The sequence below is a fragment of the Nerophis lumbriciformis genome, linkage group LG09 (assembly GCF_033978685.3).
Source record: "Nerophis lumbriciformis linkage group LG09, RoL_Nlum_v2.1, whole genome shotgun sequence".
Lineage (NCBI taxonomy): Eukaryota > Metazoa > Chordata > Actinopteri > Syngnathiformes > Syngnathidae > Nerophis > Nerophis lumbriciformis.
This window is the reverse complement of record NC_084556.2, coordinates 5,100,371-5,117,500: the sequence shown is the minus strand read 5'-3', so window position 1 is coordinate 5,117,500 and position 17,130 is coordinate 5,100,371. Positions and strand designations below refer to the sequence as shown.

Genomic DNA, 17,130 nt, shown 5'->3' with positions numbered 1-17,130 from the left:
TCCTCCAGGTGGATCTGAGGAAGACCTGGAGGTCTGCCCAGCACTGTCAGGGCTACGTAGGAGCCGGCTGCCATTGAAGAGTGTTTAATTACATCAAAAAGTACTGTACTGCTCACCTCAATAACCTTAAATAAGTCAAATACTGTCGTTATGTAATTCACGTTTCACACCTAACCCTGATGATGACGGTTAGGTAACAAGCGAATACTTACACTTTATAAGCTTAACAACTTCAATGTGGTTTGATTGAGTGACTAAGGTCCCGTTAACCTGTCAGAAAAAAAAAAAAAACAGAAATCAGAACATATAGAATGAAGCAAATATTTGGTCAATAAAGAGCTCAAAATTGAGCTATTAGCTTGTGCTAGCATCCACTAGTTATCCGCTTAATTTTATTTGCACTTTAGGAAACATATATTATTATTATTTAGTTAGAATGTATTTATTTTAGCACTGCTTAATTGTATGTCAATTAATTTTTCATCAGTTTTTATGAGTCCTTTTTTTTCCATCCGTCCATCCATCCATTTTCTACCGCTTATTCGCTTCGGGGTTGTGGGGGGTGCTGGATCCTATCTCAGCTACAATCGGGCGGAAGGCGGGGTACACCCTGGACAAGTCGCCACCTCATCACAGGGCCAACACAGATAGACAGACAACATTCACACACTAGGGCCAATTTAGTGTTGCCAATCAACCTATCCCCAGGTGCATGTTTTTGGAGGTGGGAGGAAGCCGGAGTACCCGGAGGGAACCCACGCAGTCACGGGGAGAACATGCAAACTCCACACAGAAAGATCCCGAGCCCGGGATTGAACCCCAGACTACTCAGGACCTTCGTATTGTGAGGCAGATGCACTAACCCCTCTTACACCGTGCTGCCCCCCTTTTTTTTTTCATTCTTTTAAATTATATATAACTAGCATTTATTCTTGTAATCAGCCTGACCTAAGCGTTGATGACAATCTTCGCAATTAACACGTTTTAAAATAATTTTACAAGTTTTATCCTGTTAGTAGGTTAGATATAATTATTTAATTTGATTAAAATCAAGATTAAGTTGACTAATTCAGTGGTAATATTTAAATTGGGCCCCTAGGTCAAAAAGAGTTAAGAACCCCTGGTCTACGCCATTCTCTACCAGGAGGTAAAACTATATTTTCCGCATCTTTATCTTTTCGCATTTCAGTGTTGGATATTGCGTTTTAGTTCAGAAAGCGACAAGGGCCATGTTGTCTTTCTGGCACAAACAGACAAAGCCATCAAGACCAATCAGTGCATCCAAATGTGATGACATCATCCAACGTCAGCACCCATGTCCGCTCACCTCGTGTCTGTTTTGCCTTGATCGTAACTCAATTAGAGCATCAAGAATGAGTAACTTTGAAGAAATCAGTGAACGCGCGGTGCCCTTGCCTACAAAAAGAGACGCTGTCCTGATAAATCTGAGCGGTACGTAATCAAGAAAGGTCGACCGAGTGCCGTGGGAAAAATCCCACCTATTGCCTGTGTACATGATGTATTGTACAGGATACGTGTCTAGACACTCCTCTATCAAATGACCAACTGAATCATGTGTTTACTCTGCTGTTGTTGTCTTGTGATGCAGCTGTCAATGTAAACCCTGGATCCCCCAAAAAAGGTGTTTTTTTGGATGAAATGAATTCATTACAGTGATGGAATAAGCATTCCTCTGTAAAAACTGATGTGTTTTCACACATTTTTAGGGTCAGACTGGCACCATACAGGCTTGTTCTGTTTTTGCCCAAAAAAAAAAAAACGTTTGGAGTTATCGTTTTTTTTGCTGTAAAATGTGTACAAAATTATCAAAATAAATATTTTGTAATCAATGTGCATTTTTCCAAAATTGAGAGTTTTATTTTGGTTGTTGGAAATTATTAAATTACAACTCACATCAACTGGATGGCTGTTTCATGAAAAGTTCCCCAAAAAACATTGATTTACTGTCGGTATCACTGTAATTTTGCCACACTCCTGTGAGAATCTTGAGTGTGACTCCTGCATTAAGGAGTAGATGCTGTGTGCTCAAACAACCACTATCTGTGAGCAGATAATACTGTATAATCTACAGGTAAAAGCCAGTAAATTAGAATATTTTGAAAAACTTGATTTATTTCAGTAATTGCATTCAAAAGGTGTAACTTGTACATTATATTTATTCATTGCACACAGACTGATGCATTCAAATGTTTATTTCATTTAATTTTGATGATTTGAAGTGGCAACAAATGAAAATCCAAAATTCCGTGTGTCACAAAATTAGAATATTACTTAAGGCTAATACAAAAAAGGGATTTTTAGAAATGTTGGCCAACTGAAAAGTATGAAAATGAAAAATATGAGCATGTCCAATACTCAATACTTGGTTGGAGCTCCTTTTGCCTCAATTACTGCGTTAATGCGGCGTGGCATGGAGTCGATGAGTTTCTGGCACTGCTCAGGTGTTATGAGAGCCCAGGTTGCTCTGATAGTGGCCTTCAACTCTTCTGCGTTTTTGGGTCTGGCATTCTGCATCTTCCTTTTCACAATACCCCACAGATTTTCTATGGGGCTAAGGTCAGGGGAGTTGGCGGGCCAATTTAGAACAGAAATACCATGGTCCGTAAACCAGGCACGGGTAGATTTTGCGCTGTGTGCAGGCGCCAAGTCCTGTTGGAACTTGAAATCTCCATCTCCATAGAGCAGGTCAGCAGCAGGAAGCATGAAGTGCTCTAAAATTTGCTGGTAGACGGCTGCGTTGACCCTGGATCTCAGGAAACAGAGTGGACCGACACCAGCAGATGACATGGCACCCCAAACCATCACCCAACCATGCAAATTTTGCATTTCCTTAGGAAATCGAGGTCCCAGAGTCTGGAGGAAGACAGGAGAGGCACAGGATCCACGTTGCCTGAAGTCTAGTGTAAAGTTTCCACCATCAGTGATGGTTTGGGGTGCCATGTCATCTGCTGGTGTCGGTCCACTCTGTTTCCTGAGATCCAGGGTCAACGCAGCCGTCTACCAGCAAGTTTTAGAGCACTTCATGCTTCCTGCTGCTGACCTGCTCTATGGAGATGGAGATTTCAAGTTCCAACAGGACTTGGCGCCTGCACACAGCGCAAAATCTACCCGTGCCTGTTTTACGGACCATGGTATTTCTGTTCTAAATTGGCCCGCCAACTCCCCTGACCTTAGCCCCATAGAAAATCTGTGGGGTATTGTGAAAAGGAAGATGCAGAATGCCAGACCCAAAAACGCAGAAGAGTTGAAGGCCACTATCAGAGCAACCTGGGCTCTCATAACACCTGAGCAGTGCCAGAAACTCATCGACTCCATGCCACGCCGCATTAACGCAGTAATTGAGGCCAAAGGAGCTCCAACCAAGTATTGAGTATTGTACATGCTCATATTTTTCATTTTCATACTTTTCAGTTGGCCAACATTTCTAAAAATCCCTTTTTTGTATTAGCCTTAAGTAATATTCTAATTTTGTGACACACGGAATTTTGGATTTTCATTTGTTGCCACTTCAAATCATCAAAATTAAATGAAATAAACATTTGAATGCATCAGTCTGTGTGCAATGAATAAATAAAATGTACAAGTTACACCTTTTGAATGCAATTACTGAAATAAATCAAGTTTTTCAAAATATTCTAATTTACTGGCTTTTACCTGTATTTTTCTTTTGGATTGATCAGGTCTTATTGGGTCAGTATTGCATTCTTCACTCACGGTTAAAGTGAAAATTGAGGCAACATTCAATTGTACTCAAAACAAGGAAAAGAGAGATATCTGTTATTGTGTCTGAATTCTTCATATACACTTTTTTTTTTTAAGTATTACATTTTATGGCTTGTTTTTTGCAACTCAGAGGATTGAATTTAACCTTAATGTATTACTCGCAAAGCAGTAAGCTATTACCAATGACCTCGGTCACTTTCCCCTATTTCAGACATAACATTTTATGTTTCAACTCCTTCTAAAATTAATCAGTGCGACCTTTAACCTCCTTTATAAACCGAAGTGAATCATGTTTTAATTAAATTCAATGTTTTAGAATATTTTGCAAGCAAACAATAAGTAAGCTATGGGACGCAAATAGCCCCTGAGCTTAACTTTGCACACCTATGGAGTTCAATTTGTGTCTTTATTATAAAAGTTTTTGGTTTTTTTACACTAAATTTATGTGAATTAATTTTTTGTGTTTTCATTTTGTGATATGATTTATTTCAAATTATTATAATTGAATAAAAATGTGTGAGCAAAATATGACGCCGTGTAAGTGTGCCTTGTCTTGAGATCATGTGACCAGTGGACCAGATCAGGTGGACTTATTATTTATTCATGGAGTTTCTAAATATTAAGTTTCATCTGATGATGTAATGGATATATAGACGTATACTGGATCTGTTTAGCATGAAATATTGTCAATTATTATCTAGACATGTACATTAAGGGTACAAGTTTGTATTTTCACCCTTTTTCCCTGTCAGTGGTATGCCGGAGGGAGGGGCTTGGACTATTTAAGGGAGTCTGTTCATTCAGTCGGGGTGGGAGTAGGTAAGCAGGTTGGCTGTGGAGAGTTGGAGAATAGTACAAGCAGTGAATGGGGATTTTTTTAATTCCTGCATTTTGTAAATAATATTTTTTTTTTTGTATTCACCAATTTTTGCACTTTACCGTATTTTTATTTTTATAAGTCGCAGTTTTTTTTCATAGTTTGGCCGGGGGTGCGACTTATACTCAGGAGTGACTTATCTGTGAAATTATTAACACATTACCGTAAAATATCAAATAATATTATTTAGATCATTCACGTAAGAGACTAGACTTATAAGATTTTATCGGATTTAGCGATTAGGAGTGACAGATTGTTTGGTAAACGTATAGTATGTTCTATATGTTATAGTTATTTGAATGACTCTTACCATAATATGTTACGTTAACATACCAGGCACGTTCTCAGTTGGTTATTTATGCCTCATATAACGTACACTTATTTAGCCTGTTGTTTACTATTCTTTATTTATTTTAAACTGCCTTTCAAATGTCTATTCTTGGTGTTGGGTTTTATCAAATAAATGTCCCCAAAAAATGCGACCTATATATGTTTTTTTCCTTCTTTATTATGCATTTTCGGCCGGTGCGACTTATACTCCGGAGCGACTTATAGTCCGAAAAATACGGTATATATTTTTGCACACTGTGCACGGGTGACCTGGAGTTGGTCCAATAAACATCCCCAACTCGAAATCTGCGACTGAGCCACCATTGGTTGCATGGTTATATAGTTTTTGAGTGAACCCGCAACATACACTAAATGTTTGTTACACTGAATTTTTTACACTGATTTTTTCTACACTAAATGTTTATTATGGGGCGGCATGGCGTAGTGGGTAGAGCGGCCGTGCCAGAAATCTGAGGGCTGCAGGTTCGCTCCCTGCCTCTTGACATCTAAATCGCTGCCGTTGTGTCCTTGGGCAGGACACTTCACCCTTGCCCCCAGTGCCGCTCACACTGGTGAATGAATGATGAATGATGGTGGTGGTCGGAGGGGCCGTAGGCGCAAACTGGGAGCCACGCTTCCGTCAGTCCACCCCAGGGCAGCTGTGGCTATGAAAGTAGCTTACCACCACCAGGTTTGAATGAATGATGGGTTGTCACTTCTCTGTGAAGCGCTTTGAGTGTCTAGAAAAGCGCTATGTAAATCTAATCCCTTATTATTATTATTACACTGAATTTTTTACACAGATTTTTTTTCTACACTAAATGTTTATTACACTACATTTTTTACACTGATTTTTTCTACACTAAATGTTTATTACACTGAATTTTTTACACTGTTTTTTTCTACACTAGATGTTTATTACACTACATTTTTTACACTGATTTTTTCTACACTAAATGTTTATTACACTGAATTTTTTACACAGATTTTTTCTACACTAAATGTTTATTACACTGAATTTTTTACACTGATTTTTTCTACACTAAATGTTTATTAGACAAAATTTTTTACACCGATTTTTTCTACACTAAATGTTTATTACACTGAATTTTTTACACTGATTTTTTCTACACTAAATGTTTATTAGACTAAATTTTTTACACCGATTTTTTCTACACTAAATGTTTATTACACTACATTTTTTACACTGGTTTTTTCTACACTAAATGTTTATTACACTGAATTTTTTACACTGATTTTTTCTACACTAAATGTTTATTACACTGAATTTTTTACACCGATTTTTTCTACACTAAATGTTTATTACACTAAATTTGTCTGCACTTAATTTTAAAAAAATTTTTTTTTACTGTCAAATTTTTTACACTGAGTTTTTACACACTAAATGTTTATTACACTGAATTTTTTACACTGATTTTTTCTACACTAAATGTTTATTACACTAAATTTTTTACACCGATTTTTTCTACACTAAATGTTTATTACACTACATTTTTTACACTGGTTTTTTCTACACTAAATGTTTATTACACTGAATTTTTTACACCGATTTTTTCTACACTAAATGTTTATTACACTGAATTTTTTACACCGATTTTTTCTACACTAAATGTTTATTACACTAAATTTGTCTGCACTTAATTTTTAAACAATTTCTTTTTACTGTCAAATTTTTTACACTGAGTTTTTACACACTGAATTTTAAAACACTGCATTTTAACAAAATACATTTTTTTAAATTTACATTTTGCTCAGAAATGTTTATTCAGCATAATTTGATGACAAAAAAATGTAGTTCACCAAATTAAAACGCTAAAAATTAAAGTACATAAATTCAGTGTCCACAAAAACATTTCGTAGACACAAATTAACCTCCGTAGACACGCCTTCTCTTTCTTGTCATGGATACCAACCACCAATGTAAGCCAAGAAAAACATAAACATCACCTTAATGATTCTATCTCCTGTCTGGACGCCCGCTCGCATTGCAGCTCCATCTATGAAGCATCAAAACAAGTGTGTAAGTGTGTGTGTGTGTGTGTGTGTGTGTGTTGGTATGTGTGAGAGATCCTCACCTTCTTTGACCAGCTGCACAAACACAGGATTGTCTCCACTTACTGTCAGGCCAAATCCATTTTCATCTCTCTGGATTATCACACATCGCTGGACGAGACCTGTCATCGACACATACTTAGAAAGCTGCATGCTACCACTGTTAACGATCATACAAATCATAATAATGATAATGTGGCATGCAGTATTATTCATTAGTTAAGTGTTTAGTTTTGATCAATGTGCACATATTCCTCATGCAGCTGTCGGATGCAGGCATGGGGGTGGGGGGGTATCTCCGCACAGGAAGTGGAAGATCAAGGGTTCGAAACTAGCAGGAATCATTTTTGAAAGACAGCAAAATTACAGCAAGTTGACTGGAAAGTTACACCCAAAATGTACGGTTGGTTGTCCCTGAAGTCAAACAATTCAGAGATTTTAATGTTTTTTTTGGGGGGGGGGGCTTTTTCCTCGCAACCATTATAAAAGAACCGCCTTCGTGCATGATGTAATGTGACCTCAAGGGACACTAATCATTAGATTTGCTTCTTCTTTGGCCTATTGTTGTTGCTGCTTTATTTACTTTTACACTTGTATGACAGTGAGTAATGTACACTGTCAGTTTCACTCCAGATTATCTATATATTATATATTACATATGCTTGAAACTTTATTGCGATCCGGTTCAGAACCTCCTGTATCGCACTGAAAACTATTAGGGCCTGACTTATTGAAGGTTTGTTTAAACACGTGCAAACTTGATAGCACCCGCAAAGATGATCTACTAAACGTGTGCAAAGTGGATTGCGTCTGTTAAGTGAGAAGAATAAGGAGCGCAATCTATTTAGCGTCTCTCTCTTCAGAATATATGCTGATTATCAAAATGGCCACAGTACTTGTCGGAGAAGATGCAAATATGTTATATAGCACGCGCAATGTGATTTATCAACACTGAGCACTATTTTGCGTTTCATTTAGCACGTCGGAAAAGTACGTGCTGACAGTCAGACAGATGGCTGCAAAGACAGACGATTGACAGAGAATCCTTAAGTGTGTGTCAACATGTTTGGACTGTCAGAAATAAGAATATTTGACGTATTGTCTATTCAGCAACATCATTTTATAATTTTATAGCTGCATGCTGGGTGACTTTAGGGCAGACCTGGGCAAATTAAGGCCCTGGGGCCACATGCGGCCCATTAATCTTTTTAATCTGGCCCGCCGGACATTCCCAAATGATTTTTTTAGATCTTTAAGATGGAAACAGTAGCCGCTATTATAATGTGCAGTGATGTTTTCAAATTACCGTAAGTATTTAAATGGTCGGAATCTGCGCTTTTGCATGATATACTAGTTACTATGGTTAAGTCACAGCAGCTCAGACGAGGCACCAAGCAGTGTGGGTGGGGAGCGTTTCCACAGAGCGTTTCCAGAGCCTGAAATGTGGGTGTCAGGGACAGACTCGAAGGAGATTTTTACAACAAAGTTCTAAAGCTTAGTGATGTATCAGATATATCAGATTGTAGGTGGGTTTTTTTTTTACCCTTTGCGTTCATATTTCGCTATGTTTGTTGCCTTTCGCTCGATTGTACAATATGTCGACCGAGAGGGGGTGTGACGTTTATACGTTCTCAATATTCAGTGTTTTATCGTTCATAGTTAATATAATAAATTCCACATTCTTTATTTTCATTCTGGGTGTCTCGTTCAGTAAAAAAACTTAAAATTCCATTCCGTTTTTTAAGGCGGTCTGTCATAACGTTTTTAGCTTTCAATCAGACATTATTGCGAGGTTTTGTATTAGTGATCCTAAAAATCAGATGTACCAGACCCCAGACACATTTTTTTCTCAAAATTTGGCCCCCCGAATCAAAATAATTGCCTAGGCCTGCTTTAGGGGCTTATTTAAACAAATTACCTTGATGCATTTTAGTGTCTGTTGGCGTTTTAATTTTATTGCCGTTGGTTTTTTCATTTAAAAAATACATTACCATAATATATCTCCTGTATGAACAATCGTCTTTCATTATGTATTTTGCGGGGATGTAATGCACAGCCTCGCGCATGGAATGCACCGTCACTGTTTCTGATCAGAAAAAGTGCTACAGATTATAGATGTGTGCTGCTGATTCAACACATCGCACACAGGCAAGGGCATCCTTTTAACATTTTATAGCTGATGGATGACTTAAGGGGCTGATTAAAATAAATTGTCCGATGGTGTTTTTAATGGGGCTCGTTTTTTCACACAAATTTTATATTATCAACCTGCTGTGTCTCCTATATGAAAAAACAAACTTATTGAATCACTTTCAGCGCAAAAAAAAAAAAAGGGGGTTTCAATGTAGATCAGACCTGGGCCACATGCGGCCCGTTATGATTTTCAATCCGGCCCGCCCGATGGTCTACATGATTTTTTTTAGATCTTTAACATCAAAACTGTCGCCGCCATTATGATGTGCGTATATTTTAAATGACCGTAAGTCTATAGCAAGTATTTGAATGGTCGAAATCTGCGCTTTTGAGTGTTATACGAGTTATTACGGTAATCTTACGTCACAGCAGCTCAGACGAGGAACAAACTAGAGTGGGTATTTTTACAACAAATTTCTGCATAAAAGTGAAGTTTATCATATTGTAGGTGTTTATTACCCTTTGCATTCATATTTTGCTGTTTGTTAAATTTGTGTTGTGATTTGCTTGATTGTAAAAGATACACGACTATCGAGGAGCTGGTCTGAGAAGTAAAAGAGGAGTGATGTTCATATGTTGTTAATATTCAGTGTTTTATTGTTCATAGCTAATATTGTAAATCCCACTTTCTTTATTTTCATGTACATTTTGGGTGTCCCATTCAGTAAAAAACTGTAAAATTGCATTACGTTTTTTTGAGGTGGTCTGTTTTTAGAATTCTATCGAACCTTGTTGACTTTTGGTATTAGTGTTCCTGAAAAGGACCCAAACACACATACTGTACAGCAGATGTTTACATCTAAATGTGTACCGTATTTTTCGGAGTATAAGTCGCACCGGAGTATAAGTCGCACCTGCCAAAAATGCATAATAAAAAAGGAAAAAAACATATATAAGTCGCACTGGAGCCCTGCCAAACTATGAACAAAACTGCGACTTATAGACCGAAAAATACGGTATATATCATTTATACACACATACACATTGGCCCCCCAAACACATTTTTTCTCTCAATGTGGCCCCCGAGTCAAAATATTTGCCCAGCTCTGATGTAGATGCACTGCACGACTGCTTCTAAATTGCCCATAAAATGTGGTACATGTCTCTTGCATGTTTGAAAACATAGCAAAACGACACATGATGATAACATGAATGCGCAGTGTCTTCGTGGTCAATGTGGCCCCCGAGTCAAAAAATTTGCCCAGCTCTGATGTAGATGCACTGCACGACTGCTTCTAAATTGCCCATAAAATGTGGTACATGTCTCTTGCATGTTTGAAAACATAGCAAAACGACACATGATGTTAACATGAATGCGCAGTGTCTCCGTGGTGAAAGCAAAAACTTCATTTAAATAAGGAGGTCTGCACCAGTTATGAATAGCATGTGTAATAGTACACTATTTTATTACTAGCACTTGCTGTTTAGCGCGTGGTATTCGGGTATTAGTAGATCAGGCCCTTTGTCCTGCACAAAGTTCTGTATTAAGCCCGCTTAATACAAAACATCTGTTTTGGATCCAATCCGTTTGCTCTCAAGTTGCACTGTACATATTAGTAGTCTTAGTACAATGCAATTTAACTACATGTTGCTTGGCTCAAACAAATGTTTATGTTCAAATCCAGTCCAGGACTCCCTGTAAAACTATTGGTGTTCTGCAAGGTTCTGTTGTAAGCCCATTTAACACAGAACATCTGTTTTGTATCCAATTAGTTTACTATCATGTTCCACTGTGCATCTTAGTACAGTCTTTGGGATCAAAAGTTTGTGTTGAAATTCAGTTCAGATCTTCCTATATTGCTCTTAAAACTATTTGGTTCCGTATTAAGGCCGCTGGTATTTACCGTACATGCTTTCGTTGAAGGGACTGGAAACCAAAGCAGGTGCTTTTCATAAGACACAATAAGGAAATACCGCTAATAATTGTATAATCTGCGTTCTATCCAATGGCCTTGCTATCAAAAACCACTGTGCTAAAAGAACCAATTACACGTATTTACAAATTTTCTGAATTCAATTAAGTCACTTTGGGAGGGTGACTTAAGAATGACCCTGTCTGAGGAGAACTGTTCAAATCAAGTTGAGAACATCATGTACCAAAACTATTGGTGTTCCACAAGGTTTTGTAATAAGCCCTTTGATATTCTGTTGTCGCTTGCTTCTTGGAGATGGGACTGTAAACATGTGTAGCATTATTCCAAAGAAGAAACAACAAGGACGTATGAATGTACTGATTTTATCCTCGGACTTCACTATCAGCAGTATTTGCATTCACAACATGACGCACAGGATAACTCGACTCAGATTTTTTTTCCTTTCTGACTTCGCCAAAGCCCTGTGATTCACACTTGGCCTTCCAATGTTCCCCCACGCCCCCCACTTCAAACCAATTATTATGTGAGAGAGCTGAGTGGATAATGGTTTGTCCTCTGGCCCCCACAAAGGAGCCAGCAAGACTCCAGGGTGAAGGAAAGGGCGGGTTTCGGATCGGCGTTAAAGCTCTGCCAGCCACTTGAACCACCTTAACAACTTTTTTTTTTATTTTTTATTAAGTGTTGCCTTTGAACGCTTCATTCCTACTCTTAGATCTGCTTGTTCTGGTGAGCCAAGCCCAAAAAAGTACAACTTGGCTTGCCTTAGTTTGAACCATCCAACTTTAAAAAGCCAAAGCACTTTCCTTAAATGAACGGCATCACGCAGAGTTTAAGCAAAAGGGGGTTTCTTACCGGTGGGGTCAAACTCGTGTTTGAGCGAGACAGAGGATTTGTCATTCTTTGGCTTCCTCTCTGTCGGCTCCTTGTTGAGAATGCTTGGGGTCCTGAGGAGACACAACCAATCAACACATCGTCACATCCTATTAAAGAGTGCCACCAAAAGTACAAACAATTATGTGTAGACGTAACCCACCTGGGGTCTCATGTGTTAAAGAGTTGCGTGGATTTCCTACTAAAAATGGTGTGTGCTCAAATCCATAAAATGTTCACACGCAGAAACAGTATCAGATGTTTTACAGCAGGGATGTCAAACTTGTTTTCATTGAGGGCCACATGGCAGTTATGGCTGCCATTAAGGGCCGCTTGTAACAGCGAATAATGTATGAATTTGCCTCTGGATTTCATTATTAATTATACAAATAGTTTTAAGTAGACTGTCGATTTTACAGTAAAAACTTTACAATTACAAAATGTTACTGTAAAATAGTGTTTTTTTAATTTTTTACAACATTTTACGTACGACTGTTTTTTTGGGGGGAGAGGGTTTTACGGAAAAAGCTGGCAGTTTAATTACCAGAATTTTTGTGTTAAATTGTTTTTTAACAACATTATATTGTGAATGGAAAAACAGTACAAGTTCGTTTTTATTCTGGCAACTTAGCTACCAGTTATTCTACAGTAAAAACTAATGTATCGTCTTTCCAGTTACAGCAATAGACCGTTAAAAACAACAATCGTAGATTTTACAGTCAAAAACTGTTAGCTCAGTCAACAGAATTTTAATGCAAAAAACAAGTATTAGTTTTGTTCAATTTACGGTAATATGTTTTAAAGAACAACGTAAAATGTATAGTAACTTTTATTAATTTGATGGGTAGTTTGCTGTAAAGTTAAGTATTTTTATTTATTTTTATTTAGACAAAAACATGTTTGGAAAGTATGATAATATACTGTCATATTTGTCGCAATATTGGATACTATTAAAGTTTAAATAAGTTTGGTTGAGCTTACCCACCTTGAAGCAATTTTATTTGGTACATGGTGTAATGATAAGTGTGACCAGTAGATGGCAGTCACACATAACAGATAAGTGTAGCCTGCACCGTTTGATGTGCTTCAAAATACGAGTATTATTATGGTGTGTGTGTGTATAAGGTAAGACATATTATCTGGCGTTTTGTTTCGCAATATTTTGCAATAGCAACCTTTCTTACCTTCTGGTACCTGCTGATCTGTATTTGGGATCTGCATAAATCCTGAAAAATTGTGCGGGTCCGCCTTTGTATTAGTTGATAAGCAATTGCGCGGGTCCGCCTTTGTATTAGTCGATAAGCTTCTTCTTTTTCTCTATCTTCTTGGTATGTGGCATTCATCCTCCGCTGTTGCCATTTTCTAATATAAAGTAGTGTAAAGTTCTTATTTATATCTGTCAGTAAACTCGCTATGACAGCACTAAAACAAACCGGTGTAGTGAGTTTACATTATTCACCCAAGGAACTTTAGTTATTAGAGTTCCAGTCGGACGTTTTTTCACGGTACACATTTCCGGTGTTATTGTTTCCGAATGAGGAGATGCTGCTCCGTTATTGATTGAAGTAAAGTCTGAATGTCATTAAGACAGTTAGCTCCATCTTTTGACACTTCTTCCACTCCCGTCCTTGCACGCTACACCGCTACAACAAAGATGACGGGGAGAAGAAGCTGCCGAAGGTGAGCCACGTAAATAAGACCGCCTCCAAAACGGTGCATCTGGAAGCGACTGTCAGAAAGCGGCTTGAAGATGATCTGTAAAACATAATCTATGCAACATTTTGACCAAAGAACCACCATTACATGTTATGTAGACCACAAGGAAGTGTTTTACGTTTAGAAAAAAAAATACTAATATGACTCCTTTAGTGCGCCCTATAATCCGGTGCGCCTTATATATGGAAAAAAGATCAAAAATAGACCATTCATCGGCAGTGCGCCTTTTAATACGGTGCGCCTTATGGCCCGGAAAATACAGTAATCCAGTGTTTTTCAACCTTTTTTGAGCCAAGGCACATTTTTTTCATTGGAAAAATCCCGAGGCACACCACCAGCAGAAAACACAAAAAAATTAATCTTAGCAGCCGATATTGACAGTAAAAAGTAATTCTCGCAATTGTTCGATATAAATTCAAACCATAAGCAACCATGCTGCACTATAGCTCGTCTCAAAGTAGGTGTACTGTCACAACCTGTCACATCACGCCGTGACTTATTTTGAGTTTTTTGGTGTTTTCCCGTGTGTAGTGTTTCCAATTTTGTTGTTGATTGTCATGTCATGTACGGATGCACTTTGTGGACCCCGTCTGCTGCTCCACACGCTGTAAGTCTTTGCTGTCGTCCAGCATTCTGTTTTTGTTTACTTTGCAGCCAGTTCAGTTTTAGTTTTGTTTTGCATAGCCATCCCTTAGCTTCAATGCCTTTTCTTAGGGGCACTCACCTTTTGTTTATTTTTGGTTTAAGCATTAGATACCTTTTTACCTGCACACTGCCTCCCGCTGTTGTCTGCATATTGTGATCACAACAAACCATGTTCCCGACATCCACAAAGCAATTAGCTACCTGCTGCCACCTACTGATATGGAAGGGTATTACACGGTTACTATGCCCGCGCTCTACACAGCACAGGCACTCAACAACGGCACATTATTTGCGGATTATAATTACTGGTTTGCAAAAAATATTTTTACACAGTTAGGTGAAATGACATCATCTCCCACGGCACACCAGACAATATCTCACGGCACAGTGGTTGAAAAACACTGCGGTAATCAACCTATTGGGTTGAGTTTTTTCTTGCCTTTGGATCTGAGCCGAGGATATCGTGGTGGTTTGTGCAACCCTTTGAGGCATTTGTGATTAAGGGCTATATACATAAACTTTGATTGATTGATTGATAATCCATTGGCAGAAACTTAGATTGTTTGTCCTTGCCTCAATCTTTTACATTGTTTAAATCAAACGTTGGCACAGTTCAGTTCTCTCTTGTTACATCTCAACTTTGCCGTGAAATGGGCTTACGCCAGGTTTTTGTGCGTACGCCCCTTAATACAGAAGGCCCCTGGTCCAGTTCCTGTTTCCGTTCAAATCTGGGTCCTTTGAATGCCAGACGACCACAATGGCATCGAACTAAAAGCCCCAGCAGCCAAATGGATGTCCAATGCAAGCTCTTAAGGTCCTAAAGCATGGGTGTCAAACTCTGGCCCGCGGGCCAAACTTGGCCCTCCGTGTAATTTCATTTGGCCCTTGAGGCAATATCAAATTAACATTAGAGCTGGCCCGCCGGTATTATACAGCGGCGGTGCCGCTTTAACACCGCATTCACCGCTAATACTCATACTTGCCAACCCTACAGATTTTCAGTGCCCCTCTCGAAAGTCTCCCGGGGCAACCATTCTCCCGAATTTCTCCCGATTTCCACCCGGACAACAATATTGGGGGCGTGCCTTAAAGGCACTGCCTTTAGCGTCCTCTACAACCTGTCGTCACGTCTGCTTTTCCTCCATACAAACAGCGTGCCGACCCCTGTCACATGATATATGCGGCTTCTACACACACAGAAGTGAATGCAAGGCATACTTGATCAACAGCCATACAGGTCACACTGAGTGTGGCCTCATAAACAACTTTAACACTGTTACAAATATGCGCCACACTGTGAACCCACACCAAACAAGAATGACAAACACATTTCGGGAGAACATCCGCACCGTAACACAACATAAACACAACAGAACCCCTTGCAGCACTAACTCTTCCGGGACGCTACAATATACACCCTTCCGCTACCACCAAACCCCGCCCACCTGAGCCCCGACATTTTTGAATTAGCATCCCAGAAAAGATGGCAGGTATCTGGCTTGGGCACATCAGATTAGTTCAGCGTGTCACAAACTGAGCAGTAAAAAGGCCTGAATGGCTGATTTATATATTGTTATTTTATTTTCAAATTTATTATCCTGTGGAAAAAGTTAATGTTGATATTTACCTCAGAAGGCTGCAAATAGAAAAGAGGCATTCCATTTTTTATTTAAATTGTATTTAATAGACCATTGATGTTTTTTGCAAGTTGATTTTGCACTATTAAGTTATATACAGGTAAAAGCCAGTAAATTAGAATATTTTGAAAAACTTGATTTATTTCAGTAATTGCATTCAAAAGGTGTAACTTGTACATTATATTTATTCATTGCACACAGACTGATGCATTCAAATGTTTATTTCATTTAATTTTGATGATTTGAAGTGGCAACAAATGAAAATCCAAAATTCCGTGTGTCACAAAATTAGAATATTACTTAAGGCTAATACAAAAAAGGGATTTTTAGAAATGTTGGCCAACTGAAAAGTATGAAAATGAAAAATATGAGCATGTACAATACTCAATACTTGGTTGGAGCTCCTTTTGCCTCAATTACTGCGTTAATGCGGCGTGGCATGGAGTCGATGAGTTTCTGGCACTGCTCAGGTGTTATGAGAGCCCAGGTTGCTCTGATAGTGGCCTTCAACTCTTCTGCGTTTTTGGGTCTGGCATTCTGCATCTTCCTTTTCACAATACCCCACAGATTTTCTATGGGGCTAAGGTCAGGGGAGTTGGCGGGCCAATTTAGAACAGAAATACCATGGTCCGTAAACCAGGCACGGGTAGATTTTGCGCTGTGTGCAGGCGCCAAGTCCTGTTGGAACTTGAAATCTCCATCTCCATAGAGCAGGTCAGCAGCAGGAAGCATGAAGTGCTCTAAAACTTGCTGGTAGACGGCTGCGTTGACCCTGGATCTCAGGAAACAGAGTGGACCGACACCAGCAGATGACATGGCACCCCAAACCATCACTGATGGTGGAAACTTTACACTAGACTTCAGGCAACGTGGATCCTGTGCCTCTCCTGTCTTCCTCTAGACTCTGGGACCTCGATTTCCAAAGGAAATGCAAAATTTGCATGGTTGGGTGATGGTTTGGGGTGCCATGTCATCTGCTGGTGTCGGTCCACTCTGTTTCCTGAGATCCAGGGTCAACGCAGCCGTCTACCAGCAAGTTTTAGAGCACTTCATGCTTCCTGCTGCTGACCTGCTCTATGGAGATGGAGATTTCAAGTTCCAACAGGACTTGGCGCCTGCACACAGCGCAAAATCTACCCGTGCCTGGTTTACGGACCATGATATTTCTGTT

The 17,130-nt window shown here is 38.9% G+C and overlaps 2 protein-coding genes across 6 annotated transcripts in view; both read right to left on the bottom strand.

Annotated features, from left to right (window-relative positions):
- arhgef12b (Rho guanine nucleotide exchange factor (GEF) 12b) overlaps positions 1-17,130 on the bottom strand; it is a 124,815-nt gene that overhangs the window by 35,580 nt on the left and 72,105 nt on the right. For all 4 annotated transcript variants that reach the window (XM_072913771.1, XM_072913772.1, XM_061962739.2 and 1 more), the window contains 5 exons: positions 11,944-12,035; positions 7,048-7,146; positions 6,920-6,969; positions 213-270; positions 1-67 (listed from right to left, as the gene is read on the bottom strand). The exon at positions 1-67 is cut by the window's left edge and continues 130 nt beyond it. In XM_072913771.1, coding sequence (XP_072769872.1) covers positions 1-67; positions 213-270; positions 6,920-6,958 — 164 coding nt within the window. In that variant the 5' untranslated portion in view covers positions 6,959-6,969; positions 7,048-7,146; positions 11,944-12,035. The remainder of the gene's footprint in view (positions 68-212; positions 271-6,919; positions 6,970-7,047; positions 7,147-11,943; positions 12,036-17,130) is intronic.
- rcc1l (RCC1 like) overlaps positions 1-17,130 on the bottom strand; it is a 192,218-nt gene that overhangs the window by 123,988 nt on the left and 51,100 nt on the right. The gene's annotated exons all lie outside the window — the stretch shown is intronic.